This window comes from Anser cygnoides, chromosome 1, assembly GCF_040182565.1.
Source record: "Anser cygnoides isolate HZ-2024a breed goose chromosome 1, Taihu_goose_T2T_genome, whole genome shotgun sequence".
Lineage (NCBI taxonomy): Eukaryota > Metazoa > Chordata > Aves > Anseriformes > Anatidae > Anser > Anser cygnoides.
In genome coordinates, this window is record NC_089873.1 from 149,780,219 (window position 1) to 149,795,733 (window position 15,515).

General features: G+C 41.9%; 1 protein-coding gene across 5 annotated transcripts in view; it reads right to left on the bottom strand.

Annotated features, from left to right (window-relative positions):
- The window catches only part of CARS2 (cysteinyl-tRNA synthetase 2, mitochondrial), a 36,574-nt gene that overhangs the window by 13,848 nt on the left and 7,211 nt on the right, over positions 1-15,515 (bottom strand). For all 5 annotated transcript variants that reach the window (XM_066985602.1, XM_066985592.1, XM_066985584.1 and 2 more), the window contains 6 exons: positions 15,168-15,273; positions 14,361-14,444; positions 11,854-11,983; positions 8,800-8,933; positions 3,746-3,813; positions 863-929 (listed from right to left, as the gene is read on the bottom strand). In XM_066985602.1, the coding sequence (XP_066841703.1) occupies positions 863-929; positions 3,746-3,813; positions 8,800-8,933; positions 11,854-11,983; positions 14,361-14,444; positions 15,168-15,273 (589 nt within the window). The remainder of the gene's footprint in view (positions 1-862; positions 930-3,745; positions 3,814-8,799; positions 8,934-11,853; positions 11,984-14,360; positions 14,445-15,167; positions 15,274-15,515) is intronic.

A 15,515-nucleotide genomic window follows, 5' to 3' on the forward strand; every position in this document is an offset into this window, starting at 1 on the left:
GTGAGGATGCACAGCGTGTTACACATTAGCAAAGCCACAGAGCCTTCACCACGTCAGTTCTCCCAGTCCTACTGCTAGGTGTGCTTTATTTGAGGCATCTGGAGGCCGGCTTAAATAGCACAGCAGGTGTTTCGGTGTGCTCCAGCATCTCAGCGCAGTACCAGGAGTGCTGACAAATCACATTACCCAACAGCAGCCATGGAGCTACCATCCACTTTTGGCAGATACCAATAAACTGGTAACAACGCTATCCATACGAAAACCTCTTCTGGTTAACAGCAGCGCCTGCCTGATGGAAACACTCTGGTGTAGAGAGAGGGAAGCCAGCGAAATTCCCCCGCAGCTTTCCCTGCCAGCAGCTCCCGCCAGCTTACCGCGATCATCAGCTCATCAAGCGTTCGTCCAAGTGAGCTGCACTGCACTGAATGCCGAGCAACTCCATGGGACAAAAGTAAAATAAAAATAAAAAATTATTAGGGATAAGCCCTTGTCGTACCCTAGAGGAATAGAAGGCAAAACCCTACCTGCATGTGTCTCTAAAAACAGTTGGTTGTGACTGAAATGTAACTGGCTGCCACAGATGCAAATCAAGAGGTGGAGGTAATTCATTAATTGAAAGCATAATTAATTCAGAGTTGTAATTAACCTCAGTTCAGGAAGGTATTTAGACAAACAGTTAAGTGCTGCCCTCGGTAAAGATGCCTTTCTAAATGTCAGCCCAAGAGCAACCCCACGGAGCACAGCGAACCTTCCCGCATAGGGTGGGAGCTGCGAGGCACGGCAGGAGGAACCCGCTCCTCTGCGCCACCAGATCCCCGCTCTGGGAGGTGTGTGCGAAGAGCCAGGCGTACCTCTTCCTTACCTGAGCTGTACCTGCTGCGCAGACAAAACATCCTGAATTGATCCGATGAAAACTTCTTCAGAAAATCCTAAACTCCACCCACAAAAAGACAGCTTTAGTATTACACCAGATAATTTCTTCATCTGTTGTTCAATTCTCTTACGCTAGTTTTACAGCATATTTCAGACAAACTGACATTACAAATAACCTTTGATCTTTAAATTAGGATTAAAACTTTAAATTAGAAAAGTGCTTTAAAGTCTAAACTAAATAAAATCTAATTCCATATACATATAATGTGTATATATACATAGAATATACAAATATGCATATAATGTCAATCACAAATATAAAACACTGAAAAATACTTTGTTATGATGATCAAACATACATTGAATAAAGACCTGTGGGGGGAAAAAAAAATTACTAGACTAAGAGAGGGATACAATCCTATAGGAAAGGACAACTCCTAAGTTTTGTAAAGTTTATGACAAACAAAAACTTCTCAAAGAAGAAAATGAGTGTACCTTTTCTGGAGGACTAGCTTATGAAGGAAAACATGGGAGTGAACAAAAAGCTTTTAAAAAAAATCACTGGAATTTATCTATGCTAGTTGTGAGACCTCATTAATTTCACCCTACTAATCTAGCTTTAAAAATAATTTACTACCCCGACAAAGAACTATTTAAGTGCCTGGAAGGGACACGGATAAAACATTCAATCACTTGACAGCTCTGCTCTCAGCGAGAAGGTTGAACAAGGTGGCAGATTAACTGAACATCACATTCCTGGCTTTTTTTTTTTTTCTTTTTCTCCAATTTGCAAATTGGTGATAGTAAGTTTGTAACACTGAAGTACCACTGAAATAGAAAATCGTAAGGTGAAGTCAGTACGAGAAGAAAACAGGGGAAGTGTCATTTGCTTAAAGATGCACATTTCAGAATTTAGCTTCTGCTGCCAGACTAAACCAGCCTGAACACTGAAGGTAGCGAAATGTCAGCAATGTGCAGTCTCTCAAGTGAAAATAGAAATAATTGAGGCAATCAGTGCAAGCTAAATCAAGAAACAGATTGTGAAACTAAATTTTTTTTTTTTTTTGGAAATAAACTTAACTCATAACTTTATGTACTCAGTGTTCCCAGAAGCTTTATGCTAATATACAGAAGGAAAACAATGTCAGTAAAGCAAGGAAATAAATTCTACTGAGGAAAACTCTGAATTTGGGAAGGGGTCATCCAAATTGCAGAAATCAGTTCTGTATTGCATTAAAAACAGAGCACGGAGAAAGAAAGTACCCGTAAATCTTTCAAAGCGGGTTGCTTGGCAGTGCATTATCGCCACGCACTTGATTTTGGAGGTCAGAATTAATAGCCATTATATATGAAAAAAGAAAAAAAACACGCACAGAAAAGGGAACAAGGGGGAAGAAAAATAGCGCAGCTGGACTGAGAGCATCCAGCACGGCTGCAGGAAAGGAGAGCCATGCCTCAGTGGCTGCCAGGAATGTGCTCCCCCGCTCCTCTGCCACCCTAGACAAAGGAAAAGCCGCCGGCACCATCCGAGGCCGTGAATTTTTCAGAGCACAGGCACAGAGCTCCGCACAGGGCTTAGCGTCCAGGATGCAGAAAGACTGTATGGGAAGAAATCTGGCTCGCTGGACTGAAAGTTACTTGCCGGAGAGGATTAACATTTGCTAGCCATGTCTAATCGCAGAAATTAGAAGAAGAAACCCACGAGGAAAGAGAGAAGGCCCTGAATGTTTTGCTGCTGAGCATATCGCTGCTGGCTACAGAGAAATTTCTGTTTGCCTCCTGCACAACACTTTCCTCCGTACAAAGAAGTGTCACTGGAAAAATGCAGGGGAGCATTTCTATACATTTTTCTGTTGTGTGCACTGCATTAATAGCCATTCCTCCACCCTGCCTACAACATCTGCTTGGACTCAGAAAACTGCTGTGAAAACCGTGAGCGATGGATAATTTTCCTAAGGGAGGTGAGGCTTAACTGTACACACACGAGACAAGACCGGGAGAATTCAGAATAAAGCAGAACTCCTTTTAAAAGGACTGTAATTAGTCTTCCAAGAGGGCAGAGGGGAACATAAGTGCTGAAGCAGCCTCTCAAGCTTTGTCTCAAGGAAGAAAATTACCCGCTTCGAACAATAGGTGTCAGCCATCGCTGGAGCTGAGATGGTGTTAAGTACAGCGTATCACCAACACGATGACACAAACCCTGCTCTGCGCTACGCCGCAAACTTTGGCTCAACCCCTTTGTGGACCTTCAGGGAGGAATGAAGAGGATCCACAAGTTACTGACTCACTGAACTGCTTCTGGCGAATGGTTCCTTCTCTCTGACATGGTAAAACAGGACGTATTCGTGCAGCTTGGAGGTATTAAAAGACAATGGTCTGTGCACATCAGCAAGAAGGTGACAGTAAGAAAAAATGAAATAAAATAAAGGAGAAGAAAAGAGACCATTATGATAGTGTAGTTGCAGAATACCTGATAAATTACTGAGAAAATGCTGAGACTATTTTCCTTTTCGCCTAAATCAGGCCAAGGAAAAATATCCACCCTTGCCTAAGTCCCAAATTCATACACGATAAGATGAGTGTACAGAAGAGAACCCGTTACTGCGACGCAGATTTCTGGTACTAGGCACAAACGCTGCTCCTACAAACACTCTCAGCTCAGTGAGACCCAAGTTATGAACAATCCCTGAGTCACAGCTGGTTTCCTGCGTCCAAACAGAGAATAACAGGTACATCTGCATTAGAAAAACACTCTGCTTCACTTCTTTCACTGCAGTACAAGCAAATGCTCATGTGTTTTCTCAAAAGAAGGCTGTGAGTAATATTTACGTGTTACATACATACATCTCTTCAGTTCACAAAAATAGATTACCTTAATTGTTATGTAGTTTTTTAATGACTTGGACATTTTTTCTTGACTTCCTTTAACGTGCAAATGCCCTAGAAAAAAAAAAAAAGAAAGAATTGGGATAAGTTAGTATGCTTCTCAATGGGCAGTGAATGAGAAAAAGCTCTGACGCTGGAGTCTCAGGAGGCAGCATACGCTGAGATGGACGTGCGCCAACCATCTCAATGCAACGTGTAAATTATTGTTCAAAAGCTTGGTCACACCATCCTCGACATGGGCTGGGTGAATTTTAAAACAGAAGAAAACGTTATTCAAAAAAGAACCACTCTAGGAGCAGAGACATAAGGAAAAAAAAATAAGGAAAAAACAAAAAGTCTTCCTTAACCAAGTTGATAATGAATTGATTAAAAAAAAAAAACAACAAGTAAGCAAGCATTTTTCAGTCTTCACAGAAAAGTATTTTACCTGTTAAACTAGACTTTCCAGAAATATGTTAAGACTTTTAAAGATCATCCAAATATCCTGCAATACAATGTTAATGAAACCCAAACAATTTTCTGTATGTACTATGTGCTACTAATTTTTTTTTAATCCAAAAGTTTATGGTGTTAATCCAAAATACCTCAAGTGTAAAGTTTTCTGTGCATCCCCTATTCTGAAACTCGATCTACCAAAAGTTTGGAAAGAGTTGGTTGCCAGAATGGATTAAACAGGATAAGGAAGACTCTCAGATCTGAGGATCTGTTTTCTGAAGTTGGATTTTAAGAGATACCATAAAGCAAGTCAAAGCTTTTGAAAGGCAACTGGTAGATTTTGCTGCTCAGAAGTAACTTTCTGAAAAAGCCGTCTGTGTTTCTTCTGAATACTTATGCCAAAAAATCTGACAGGAGCTTAAAGTCACAGAGAAGAGTTAGTGAGGAGTACTGTATATGGGAAATAAAGTCACTGGCACTATCTGGGAGTATGCTCGCTCGAAGTGGGGCTAGTGAAGGCAGTGGGGAGAGTCCAAGGCGGCCATCCAGACCTTCTCCCCACATGCTGAGGCCCCCTTCGCAGCTCTCAGCTGTGCCACACCAAGCACACGCGGCTGTTAACCACAGCCTCTGTGGCGTGGCATCTCTAGAGCACTCCAGGCAGCAAGGAGTGTGTCTGCGTGGCACCAGGAGTTGCATGCTAATGCTGCTCTCAGTGCAGCTTCTTCACACGGGGCATGCCTCCCAGCAGCGTCCGTGCAGGTCCTCCACCAGGACTCGTTCCTTTCCTGCTGCCTTGGGGAGCTGATGAGGTAGAAGAAAAATAACAGGGGGATTTAGGTGGTAAGGAAACTCGTCAGGCTGCTCAGCTGAACCCTGCTCCTAGCAGGGCTAACTTCGAAGCCAGATCATGCTCAAAATTGCCCAATTTCTGCTTGAAGAAAGGGATTCATTTGTCTGCTCGGTGATGTGATGTTTACAGAAGCCTACTCCTCACTGCGGTCTGTTGCAAGGTGAATTTACTACCTATCAAAGGTCCCGCATTTCACCAGACTTTGGGAGAGCAAGAAAAAGAAAGGGGGGGGGGGAAGTTACAGCTATGATGCCTAATTTGAATTAGTTTATTTTAATATGTAATCTCTAAGCAAAAATACAGCTTTCAATAGCTGCATGGACCTTCCACTTACAGGGTCGTGGCACAAGAAAAAGGAAGTAAAGATCTCCATCACACTTAGGAGAGTAAGCAGAGCTTGGCTTCAGGATAAAGTTCTGCCAAGGCAATGCAGAAGATAAAGCTGTATGCTCCTGGACCTTGTCTGCACTAGCCACACCACCACCACTGATAGAAGACATCAATTATTCAGAGCCAGAGGGATGCTGAACACAGAGGCAATAAAACGCTACTCAGCATCATTTCAGAAATGTAGTTAAAAGCTTTAATTGGCTTCTCCTATTAATAGAGTAATCCTATAAGTTACCAAGCACCCACAACTAACACAGTTTTCAGACACTCTGTTAACTGCAGAGCCCAGCACTTAACCCTACTCAGATGCAGATTTTTAAGCGTGAACTTTCCTTATTCTTTAATAACCCACCAGCAACCTTGCACTCTTCCAGATTCAGCAGGCCAGCGCTACCCGATGCCTCGGGGTGCTCCTCCGGCTGGACGCACCACATGCAATTATGGCTCCGTTTTCACAGATGGTGGAAGAGGTTTCAATTCCTGCAGAGCAGCCCGGTCTGATGCTGGAATTTTGCATCACTCTGCACAGCGCTGCTCTGCCGCCCTGCCGGGAGCCCGTTCCCTTCTGCAAGGGGACAAAATTCCCACCAACTCTTCTGGAGAGAAAAGCAGTCCTCTTGGGCCTGGTGAATGAGAAGCGTCTGGTTTCACCTCCTAGCTCTTTCTGACAGTGGTTCAAGTCGATGGGGATTCTCCAGGAGCCGCCTCCAGTCCTACCTCCACCACCCGCACGTTTAAGTTTGCACAGCACCCTTTCAAGGGTAGCAAAGAATCGAGAGATGTATGGATCCAGAACCAGCTACAACAAAAATCTACAATTAAATAAAAATCTCATTTTCATGATGTTTAGTCCTGACTGCTATCAGGTGAGGCCGTTTTCACTGCTGTGTAGTTAAATTCAGGGCCCTAAATAAAAACATGCAGACTGCCAGAAACACTGGACACTTGTAGCTCTAACAACCACAGTAAACCTCCCATACACAAACCTTTGTCAGGGGAAAAGGAATAGGCTGGGTACACTTATTTATTTATTTTGCTTTTGTAAAGCTGCCTAAATATTGACTGACTTAACTGTAGGCAGCCTAATTTCAAGCAATTTGGCCGTGTTGCCTTAATAAGGTACAGGTAACACCTGAATTTGAAATAATACTCCTCTTCAAGAGCTTCAGCACTTAGAATGATTTCATTAAAGAAATCACAAAATATAAGGATTTTCATAACTTTGGCTTGGCGCTCTTCCCAGAGCACAAGTAGTCTAAAAATAAAGTCCTTATAAGAAGATTTATCCCCAGTGCAGGGATTTTCTTCCTCTAATGGGGATTGCTTCTCCAATTCTGAGCCTGCTGAAATTCTGAAGTCTGTTACCAGAATAAATTGTTTCTGAAGCTGATTCATTTGCCCTAAATAATTCACGTTATCGTCCTCCAGCAAAATTTTTTGAATTAATGAATGTAATCTGTCAGCTCCTAGAGAACCTCAGCACTCAAACTGCCCTTGGAATCAAGGTATTTTTTTTTTCCTTTTCTTGAGAAAAGAAATCTTGAATCCTCTTTATTTGCTCAGTTTCAAAGAATATTTCCCCTATAGTTTTGACTCCAAGCTAGAGAACTCAGATTACTGTTTTTTTTTTTTTCCAGAAGACTCCAGCTGGCAGTAACCAGTGTACTGTCTATCTCATTGGAAACGCAGAGAATTTCCCAGCACTTCAGGAGTAAAGCGTACCCTGGAGGATGCACCAGCCTCTGGACAGTTTCTGTTGACTTGTAACAGCCTCTACATTGAGAACTGAAACTAGAATTCGGTATTAACCCCGAACAGTACAAATACATAAAGGCCTCAGTAATTCCCAGAGTGTACCACAGCTCTAGCTCAAACAAGCAGCTGATAGCGTTCAACAAGAGATCTTGCACAAAGTATTGTTCAGCAAGAAGAAAGTCAGGTTCAATCTGCAGTCTGTTGCCTTCAGTTCTCTGGAGACCATCCAGCACCACTACAACTACAATAGGAAGAACAAACTTCAGTTTCTACCAGAAGGACGCTGCCAGTCCCATCACATAATGGCATTGTTCACAGCATCGTACAGCACAGTCTTCACTGAAGCATTATTGTGTAAGGCAGCAGTTCTACATAACGGCAATATCATAAAGCTGAAGACCAAGCGAGTAAAAGACACTTTGCTATCTCAAAAGTCAAAAGTCAAGCGCAGGCAGCAAGGTCACTTCTAGGGGAAAGAGATGCAGAGGTCTGTGGCATCTATGGGCTACACCAAGACCAAGTCACTCACCCAGCAGCAACCTCTTTGGTCACGCCTCAGCAGACTAGACCAAAGTGTCTGACTCAGTCTTCAGCATTAACCTTGCGTCTCTTACTCACCACTCAACATACTGCTGCTGGAGGATTTAAAAAAACAAAACAAACAACAAAAACCCACAAGCTTCTCGGAAGAATTTAAATAGTTACAGGTATGTGAATCATGCATTCAAAGCTTCCAGTTCATTGCAGCAGAGCATCTGCTTGTTAGGTTTCTCCCACATTTCAAAACATCCCAGCTCAGACGTTTCTCTACAGGGTCACAACTGTGAGCTTTGTTGGCTCATCGGTTCGGGCATCTTAGCCTTCTCTCCATTCTTATCTTCCAGTAGTATGGAGTCTTTTTGTAAGAGAAGAGCTTTACCCTGTATTTATAATTACAGGCTATTTTACTCAGCATTCTACTGAAAACTTTCTTTTAAGCCCACAGGCAACTGGTGCTGAGAGATGATGGAGAACTGAACTGGTTTATTCCAGTTTCAAAGCTTTAAAAACAGTATGATCAGCTACCTGTCACCTTCACTCACCTACCTTCAGATACTGAGGGTTCTATCTCAAAGACAGCAGGAATTTCTATTTTTAGGAGGACATACAGAAAAGATCAATTATTTTCACCCTCTTCCAGCAGGACTGTCACAGCCAAAGTAAAATTTGAAAAGAAACCATCATCATAACCAATACCCTCACATTTTGCAGAAATCAAGTGAAAGGAGATGAGATTCTACAGGAAGAACTCTTCTTTCCACATTTTTAATTAGGAATAAACACTGTACATAGATAAACGTACACACTGATATTATTTGGAAGTTTCCCCAGATGATATTTAGTATTTCACTGTAACCACTTTATAAAGGCATTCGTTCTACCGCTTCAAAATTCACTCATTTATGTTTCTTCTTTTAGTGAGGACAGAACTTGGTCACTGCAGTACAGCATCCGTTTGTAAGGTTTCCTTCACTTCATGTCATACAATGACAAACCTTAAAAAAATTAAAGAAAACAAAACCCCTGATACTTGTACAGGCCTCTCAGGTGATTGACATTTTACTTACCAGAATGCAAAAAATAATTCCCCCACTGCTCGCACTGATGATACACCTCGCACTGCGCAATTTCATTTTCATGATGAGGAAACGCGAGATCTATTCCCCCAGAATGGATGTCCAGTTGCTTTCCAAACACTGCGCTGTAACAATAATTCCCTGATCAGTAAGTAGAACACCACAAAAGGTTTTTGTAAAAGAAATGCAGAAAATAATAAGATGAAACATCATCAATATAAATACATTATTGAATGATTACAGTTTCAGAGGAGGATTTTACACAGATCTTAATACCAAATTGCAGCAGGACCTGCGTGGACAGGACCATACCTGCCTGCTATTAATCTTCCTTAGTATAAGCAATTATTTTTCTAGTTTAGATTAAAGAACGGCAAGCAGGACATCTTTCCTTGTTCTGCTATGGTATCAGCATCAGACAGCTTCCTTCATCTACAGACAAAAGTTCAGTGATGAACATTTCTTCAAATTTGGTGTTCCTATGCTTTATCTTGTACCTTTTCTGTAAGAATTCAGGCAATACCGTACACAGTTATGATAGAAAATGCTTAGTCCTATCCTGTTATAATGTCAAAAGAAAATGCCTAATTTTCTTTTGAGGCTAAAAAGCCTCAGGAGTCAAGGCTCCTAAAATGTATCCACTGCTTCATTAAGTCCCTGCTAGGTCATGTTGGGCAAGCTGATAACTTTATTTTGCCCGCCTCTTACATGGACAATACTTACCAGCTCACAGGGAAGTAAATCAATGCTAACTGCACAGAAACTGCAGACGCTCAAGTTGGGGAAGACACAATGTCTATGCAAGTAGAAAATGAAAGACAAGCTACGTATGCGTGCACTTTTGAACACACGCAGTCTCTCCTTACGTCCCATTAACAAGTTGGTCCTGGTTGGATGCTAAGATTTTTGTCCCTTCTTGGGACACAACACCCTGGCTCATGATGGCACTGCAGTACTAGCTCACAGAACCACAGACCGGCTGAGGCTGGAAGGGACCTCTGGAGGCCGTCTGCTCCAGCAAAAGGAACAGCACCCAGCGCAGGCTGCCCAAGACCATGTCCAGGCAGCTTTTGAGGATCTCCAAGGAGGAGACCCCACAACCTCTCTGTGCTACCTGCGCCAGTGCTCCATCACTTGCACAGTGAGAATGTGTTTCCTGACGTTCACAGGGAGCCTCCTGTGTTCTAGTTTGTGCCCACTGCCTCTTGTCCTGGCACTGGGCACCTCTGAAAAGAGCCTGGCTCCATCTTTTTTGCACCTTCCCTTCAGGTATTTGTAGGCATAAATCTTTATAGATTTTTACATTTATAGACCCTCCCAGTTCAGGGCAGAGAAACAGAAGAAAACTAGGAGAAAGAACGGAAGACAGACTGTCTGTGGCTATTTCCAAAGCTCATGCCCCTCTGCTTCTTCCTGCCTGCTCCAAAACTAGATTTAGGATGGACCTTCAGAGAGATACCCCAGCTTACCCCTAAAGAGGGGTTGCCACCTAAAGAGGAACACTGTCCATCGGCAGTTTCCTCCAACAACACAAATAAGAGCTGAGGAGAGGGAAAAAGACAGATCTGCAAAATGCTCCGGGACAAGAGCTGCAGCCCACCTCACTGTAAGTGAAGCTCCAGATCAGACCTGAGTCATGTCAGATGGTTTCCTTCTCCAGGACCGTACTAGAGACCAATGCCCTTCACCTTCTCTCTCTCTCTCTCTCACACACACACTTCAAAGATACTTCAAAATTAATTCACCTAACTTAAAGAGCTTTGAGATCTTTGGCAAAGCAGACAAGTAGTTATTACTTAAAATGGGTACTTGAGAGCTGACTGTGACAGCACAACACTTCAGGTAACTTACAAAAATAAGCTCCCCATTTCTTCTAGTCCCAGATTACCACACTTCTGCTCTCCATGGGTAAGCTCCTATTTACATGGCAGGAGTCTCACCACAGTAAAGGGTACAGAAAATACACACATACTCTAAATAGTATCACATTAGCAGATAGGCCACTTTGTAACAGGTTGTCGTTTCTCACCTAGTGTGCTCTTCTGTCACAGGTTGCACTTCAAATGCAACAAGCTTCTGTGTACTTCAAATGCTTTAAGAACTGTTCCACAGCGCTGAAACTATTTAGTGACATACAATCACCTTTATAAATGCTTTTTGCTAGCAGGTAGTAATGACTAATGTCCCTACATGCACCAGCACGGCCTACAAAAGAGAAACCTGAAGCAGTTGTTCCATCTACTTTCAGCTTGGGTTCAAAACTCTCAAGTTACACAAGGTCAGATCTCAGTAATTTCTTATTGGCTTTGAAAAAAAGATATGAAACTAATGCAAAACTAAGTACCACTACCAATGTTTCACGAGGGAAGAGTTAAAGCCTCTTTTTTTCCAAACACAAATTAATAGATCACAAATTAATACTGCACAGGACAAAGTACTACTGTACCATGGAAAAAATAAAACAAAACTCTAAATTCAGAGCAAATTAATTTAATACATCTCTAAGCAAACTGCTACTACACACAATTCACACCATGCCCACAGAATATACTGCCACATAGAAATCTGAATATTTAATACTGTGGCTGACTTTTAAAGAAATCTGAATAATGATAGATGATTAGCAGACACATCCACAACTGCCGTTAAGATAATGCCAGCAAAGCCTCCTGTGTCTGCTAGAATCCCATACCCTGTCCTCCTGATACTGCACTACGGGCTTGACTAGGTCTGCTGGAGATTGCATGACGTGGAAGGGAGGAAGATGAAAGAGGTCTTCCTTAACTTTCACAAAAACTTTGGTTACTCCATTCAAGTTAAAAGACTCCCTAATCATCTGGGTGATCTTGCATGGCTTATTTTAAATGCACGCTTTTCTCTCAAAGGAGAGAAAATGCCAAAATATAACAAGACAGCTTCAGAAAGTATTCAGTTTAAAACTGGTGCTTTCTACCGATCATCAAAAAAGCAGTACTGCTTCTACTATTGTACTGTGACTGCAGACAAAAAAAAACAGCGATGGATTTAAAATACAAGAAATCTGACCTTGATATCGTGGAGCACTCGATGTGCCATCCAGGTCTTCCTTTTCCCCAGGGAGAAGTCCAGGATAGCTCTTGAGGTTTGGCAGCTTTCCACAGCGCAAAGTCTTTACCATAGCGTTTATCAGTATCAACTACCATGGAAAAGGGATTTGTTAATGGGACACGTCTCAGAAAAAAAAATGAATATATGAAAGAAAGCAGAAGTGTGTGCTTAGTGAACCATTCAGATTTTATTTTCTGCCCAACTTCTTTTCCTGCATCCTTCCTCCTTTCCTGCTTACCTTGGGCTTCCAGTTTCTTAATCAAGCTTTTGAAAAAAAAAAAACAACAGTATGTTGAATTTGACTTCTGCAGGCTAAAAAGATGGATTCAAGATTCTTTAATACATCTCATCCTTTCAGTTCTTTTGGCCTTCTCTGGTTTTACCTCATTTGCTTAGTTACCTATCAGCTAGTTTCCTAGGATATACAGGTTGCAATGCAGCAGCAGAAGAAAAAATCCTTAATTATTTAACATTGCTCATCAGTTTTTATCAGCAGTGACATCAGATTTACTTCTTTCCTCTACTTATTCCAGATCATTAACAAAAACACCATGTATGACTGGGTCTAAACCTATCCCCGCAGCATTCCACTACCAACACATTTTAATGATGATTCACAGCTATTTTCAGAGCTCTATCAGATGGTCATTTTTCTTGATCCATTCCACTTGTACTTTATTGATATTATATAGAGGCTGTTTTTATTCAGAATGTCATGCAATATTAAGCGAAGCACATTACAAAAATCCATTACACCTGCTTCATCATTCAAAATTGATAAGAAATAAAAGGACAGAAATATAACCTGAGCTCTACCAACCGAATCTTCATCTCAGCTTTCACTATTTTGCCAAGCTCCGTTTGACCTGTATCTGTTGATTCCATCCCTCTCTTGCCTTTCTGGAGTATATTACTGCGAAAAAGAACTCTTCATCTTCTCAGTTACAAACTAAGGAACGGTCACTGAATCTTTAGAGATTAGAGTAAGTTCAGTAGTACGTGAATGGAGAGGAAGCAGGGTAAAATACAAATGGTTGCAGCCAGGGGATACCTCTGGAAACATCTTATCCAAACCCTGCCCAGAGCAGGCTCACCTACGGCAGGCTCCCCAGGGCCTCTGTTAACCCTAGGGCAGCCCACAGAGTTAACAGAGCTCTACAAGAAAGTGCTCACTCACGTCGGAGAGCAGCAAGAGGGATCTCTTCAGGAGATGCTGGTTATGACACTGTGCCCTGCAGCCACCACAGTTTGCTTTGGCTATGAGCATGCTGTCTGGGACATTTAGGAAAGGAAATGTTCTAGATTCGCAGAGAAAGAAAGTGACCTACAATTCACTGGTCTTTAAATTTCAGAATAGAGGAGACAGCAGGCAAAGCCCTGTTTTGGCACCTCTCTGCTTCCAATTGTCACTAAAAACACCCCAAGGCCCCAAGAAGCTGGCGACCTGGTAAAGCAGAGCACACACCACAGGACCCCAGTTCTGAATCCAGTTCTCCAGCAGCAAACAGGAGGGCACAGCTCCTCAAAACGCCTTCTGTACACACACGAGAAAGGTAATACAGCACAATAAAATGCAGGACATCCCTACCTATATTCAGGTGGGGACCCCTATGCTACTATGTGCCTAGAATTAATCAGGAGGATGGTTTCAGCCTGTCAGTAACTGCCCCTACAGAACGTTCCCCTTGTGAGCTGTAAAGAAACAACTCCAGAGCGGAGCTGTGAGAAGCTTCTGGCTGCAATTCACCTGAGTATCACCTCCTAGACATTTCCAGTAATTGCAAACGCAATTTTTTTTTCACTGAAGAGGTAGTGAACTTCAGCGTGCAAAGCACACAGGAGACCTGCATCGAACTATGCAAAGACCTGATCAGAGCCAGCTTACGGAAACTACAGAGAGGATCAGCAATCCTGCTCAGCAAAACAGCAGCAAAAAAAGAAGAACACAGCCAAGTGTACATTACCACAGCCCGTCAAAAGGGCTCACACAACCACTCTGCTTAGCAGTAGTCTGGTGGTAAATAATGAAAGAAGTAAATGCATCTGGTTAGCACACACCAGAAGGGTGCAACTGCCCAACAATAACGTGGGAGATGACGTTTCCCAGCATTTCCCCTCGCCCACCTCACTGCTGGCTAGCACAAGGGCTGAGAGCATCACCTCATTACTAAGCTTGTATACAATGCTCCCAAAGATTTAAATAAAATTGAGTAAGAAACGTGATTATTCTAAAGTAACAGAACAAAGGTATAGAGAAAACCAAGCATGAATAAAGACTGAGTTTCCGCTTGCACTGCCAACAGTGAGTGCCTCCATAAGTAATCACTAAAACATGACGTCCTGATTAACTAAAAATGCTGGCTATACACAACAAGTTAGAAAACTGTTGAGTGAAGGTTTATGCATAGATACATCAGAAGTTCAGACAAAGAATTAACACAAACAAGTTGCTGCCATGAACTCACCTGCTTCATCTTGTGTATCAGGACTAACAGCAGTTAATACTCCGTATCTTTCTCCCCAAGACTTAACGTCAAAATAAACATTGCCTAATAGAAAAAAAATATTTAGTTTTAGAGCAAAGATGGGGCACATTCACTCTGCTTATATAATGGAGAGATAATATTTCCCTGAAAGCAAAACAAAACAAAGTACCTTTGAACTTCCACTTGAAATTCTGATTTAGAAAACCAGAAATGCTGCAGAAGTAGCAGCCCATGTTTCCCTGTTACTACCTTTTCAGTAACCTTATTGCATTTGCTCATTTTGCACCTAAGACAACGCTGTTTTCTGGACATCTGCCCGGGTTTTTCCCTGCTAACTAGCAATCCCCTCCCATGACTGAATTATTACCTACTAGTGTTCCAGTTAAAACACATTTGCATCCTTCTACAGCCACTAGTGCTACTAAAAATTTTCCACACATTGTGTTTTGCAGGCATGTCTTCTACAGTACATAGGAGATATCCAGCTCCTGTTTACAGCTAAGCTTCCCCCAGCTCCCTTGCAGAACCCAGGCCAGGACTTCCCCACAGGAGCTGAGACAGCAGATCATTACAGTAAACAATTATGTTAAATTATGAACTACTTTTAACTTAGAAATGGCGTAAGAGTTGTTTGGCACACTTGTATCGTCACAAACGAGTTGCTCACACTGTAGTAACCAATACAACCTGGTATAGCATATCTCACCTGATCCCTAAACAGGATCACTTAGAGCACTGACTTCCCATGCATGTGCTAACGAGGAAGTGCCTTACTACAAATCTTACCTTGCGAGGTTGCATAAGCCTGTCCGTTAGCAATTATTGTTTTTATAAAGGAAATTATCTGAGGAATGTTTTCAGTCACTCTCATATATACTGTAGGGGGAAGGACCTTAAACAAAGAAATAGTAACAGTTCATCAGACTGTGTGAAATAGACTACTGACAAGCCACTCCAATTTAAGAAACAAATTTTAAAGACCATTCTTCTCAATTTTATCTTACCAAAAAATGTTTCAAATATCATAAAAAGGTTGCAAGCACTATTTAAGATGCAGATAATATTAAAAAATAAAAATGAGGGACAGAAGAAGAAATATACTAGTTTTTTTTATACACTTTCCCCAGTGTTTTA